Here is a 2357-nt window from a genome sequence, read left to right as displayed (position 1 = left end):
AAAGAACGCTGGTGTTTAGCCTGGAGAGATCACACAAATAGAGGACATCACACTAACAATTTTAGTGAAGTTTCTGTAAGAATATTTAAAGAAAATGTGCTGTGTAGAGTTAAGGCTTATAATGTTGTTTCAATTGTTGATTTTTGCTGCACCAAATTAGAAGATTATTATAGAAGGAAGTTTCAAGAATTTTCAAATGATAGAAACCCCACAGCACGTAAATATTTTGAAAAAATTATTAAACTTTGTGACTATGCTTCAAAAGACAAAATATATGTTGAAAATGAAGAGTATTATGTACCGAGTGAAGAAAACAAACAGCTCATGTATTGTGTTGAACCTACTATTGGCATTTGTTCATGTAAAGTTGGAATACATGGGAAATTTTGTAAACATCAAGGTATAGTTTACAAATATTTTAATAAAATTGGAGTTAATTTTCCTCCAGTAACCATAGAAGACAAATACTTAATAGCAAAACTGGCATTAGGTGAAAAAGTACCAAATAAGACATTTTACGAGGGCTTATTACCTACAGAAGTAGTTCATACACAGTCACCTATATCTCATGACATTCATCAAGATTCAAATAAAAAGAGTTCAACAGAAAGTATGCACATTGTAAAAGAACACAATCCCAATTTAGAAAAACAAGATTGTTTATCCATATTAGATGATATTACTCAGAAATTGTCTAATAATGTAATAAAGTATGGTGAATCAACTTATGAGAATTTGTTAAAATTCAAAAATAGATTAGATAAAATACACACAGAAGGGCAGTTTAATACTTTTTTAGCAACAGCAGGTACATCCTCGTTATCTCTTAGACATAGAGACGTAGCATCAATAAAAGTACAACCAACTACAATAGCTAGGAGAAGACCAGGAATTACTAGAGGAAGTAAACGTTTGCTTGCAGGTAAAATTAAGATACAGATACAAATATAACAATTACAATTTTAACAATAGCATCTTTTACTTTAGGTAGACCAGCAACAAGTGATAGTAACCGTCCCAAAAAGAAACCCAGAAATTTACTGCATAACATTAAAAATTGTGTTACTAATGCAAAATCACATTAATAAAATTATATTATATTACCTATACAAATTAACAAATAAAAGTAATATATTAAATATATTTATTATTATTAATCATTATATGTCCAACTAACTTTGTTTGTTATTATGTTAATAAAATTAATTAATGCAAATATACTAACATTAGAAATTGTGTTATTAATGCAAAATCACATTAATAAAAGTTTATTATTTATTATATTATTATTTAAATATGAACATATTATTATTATTACTATTAACACATATATATATGTATATATATATATATATATGTGTTATAACTAATTCCACAAACCTATACTAAAGTATTACTACCATAGGTGCTTAGTTTTCTTTTAAGTTGGTTCTCATATTTAATTTTTAAAAAAAGATTAGACAATCATTACATCATTTATTTATACATCATTCAAAATAATATAAAGTTAATATATTATAAAATATTATAAAAAAATATTCATTTTTATTATTATTATTATTACATTTATGTATTGTTTTCCTTATTCAATATATATTCAATATATTTTATATTTTTTAAACAGTAATTAATATATAGTAGTATATAATAGTATATCGTAATTTAAATTTGAATTCGGCGCTAAATATTTCAGACCAATGAGAATGCCGTATTTTCCTATGGGTTTTATTTGATGTGCGGAATGTTAATATGCTTCCAGGACTCCAGCGATTCGGCGGAGGTCTCCGAAAGTCGCTGGTCTTTGCAATCTTATGTGCGTGCGGTATTCGTTGCGCGTTAGTCCGGCTATCGTACCGACTAGCTGTGTTTCAGATAGTCCGGTATTGACGAGGCGTGCAAGTTGGTTTTTTTGTGTGACGAACTCCGTTAGCGATTGCGTTGCTGTCTGTCGGATGGATACTATCTCGGCCCGCAGCCGTGACTGAATTTCCACGTTGTCGAATTTTTCTAATATTTCGGCGCGGAACTCGTCCCAGGTGAGGTCCAGTAGTCTGATGGTGTTCCACCAGGTACTGGCTGCACCCTTCAGCTGTTGTCCGATAATATTTGTCCAGGCCGACCTATCTATACGCGTTTGGTACATTATCGATTCCGCTTTATGTATGAATCTTGCCGGGTCCTCGGGTGTTGTCCCGTGGTACTCCGGTAGCGAATGTCTCGCTGCGCATACGTCGTCGTATGGTATCAGCGTCGATTGTTGTGCCGCGTAAGCGTGTGTGGAGGACGGGGCATGGTATAGATTTGATGTGTCATCGAAACGTACCGAACGGTCGACATGTTGGTTACCCGGGAACGGC

General features: G+C 32.2%; 1 protein-coding gene across 1 annotated transcript in view; it reads left to right on the top strand.

Annotated features, from left to right (window-relative positions):
• The window catches only part of LOC100573858, a 3935-nt gene extending 2832 nt beyond the window's left edge, over window positions 1-1103 (top strand). Inside the window, exons 4-5 of the mRNA XM_029492112.1 lie at window positions 5-922; window positions 988-1103. Of these exons, the coding sequence (XP_029347972.1) occupies window positions 5-922; window positions 988-1085 (1016 nt within the window). The 3' untranslated portion in view covers window positions 1086-1103. The remainder of the gene's footprint in view (window positions 1-4; window positions 923-987) is intronic.
• Window positions 1104-2357: the final 1254 nt, after the last annotated feature.

Source organism: Acyrthosiphon pisum, unplaced genomic scaffold, assembly GCF_005508785.2.
Source record: "Acyrthosiphon pisum isolate AL4f unplaced genomic scaffold, pea_aphid_22Mar2018_4r6ur Scaffold_20884;HRSCAF=22413, whole genome shotgun sequence".
NCBI classification, from domain to species: domain Eukaryota; kingdom Metazoa; phylum Arthropoda; class Insecta; order Hemiptera; family Aphididae; genus Acyrthosiphon; species Acyrthosiphon pisum.
The sequence above is the reverse complement of the archived record's forward strand: the minus strand, read 5'-3'. Positions and strand labels throughout refer to the sequence as shown.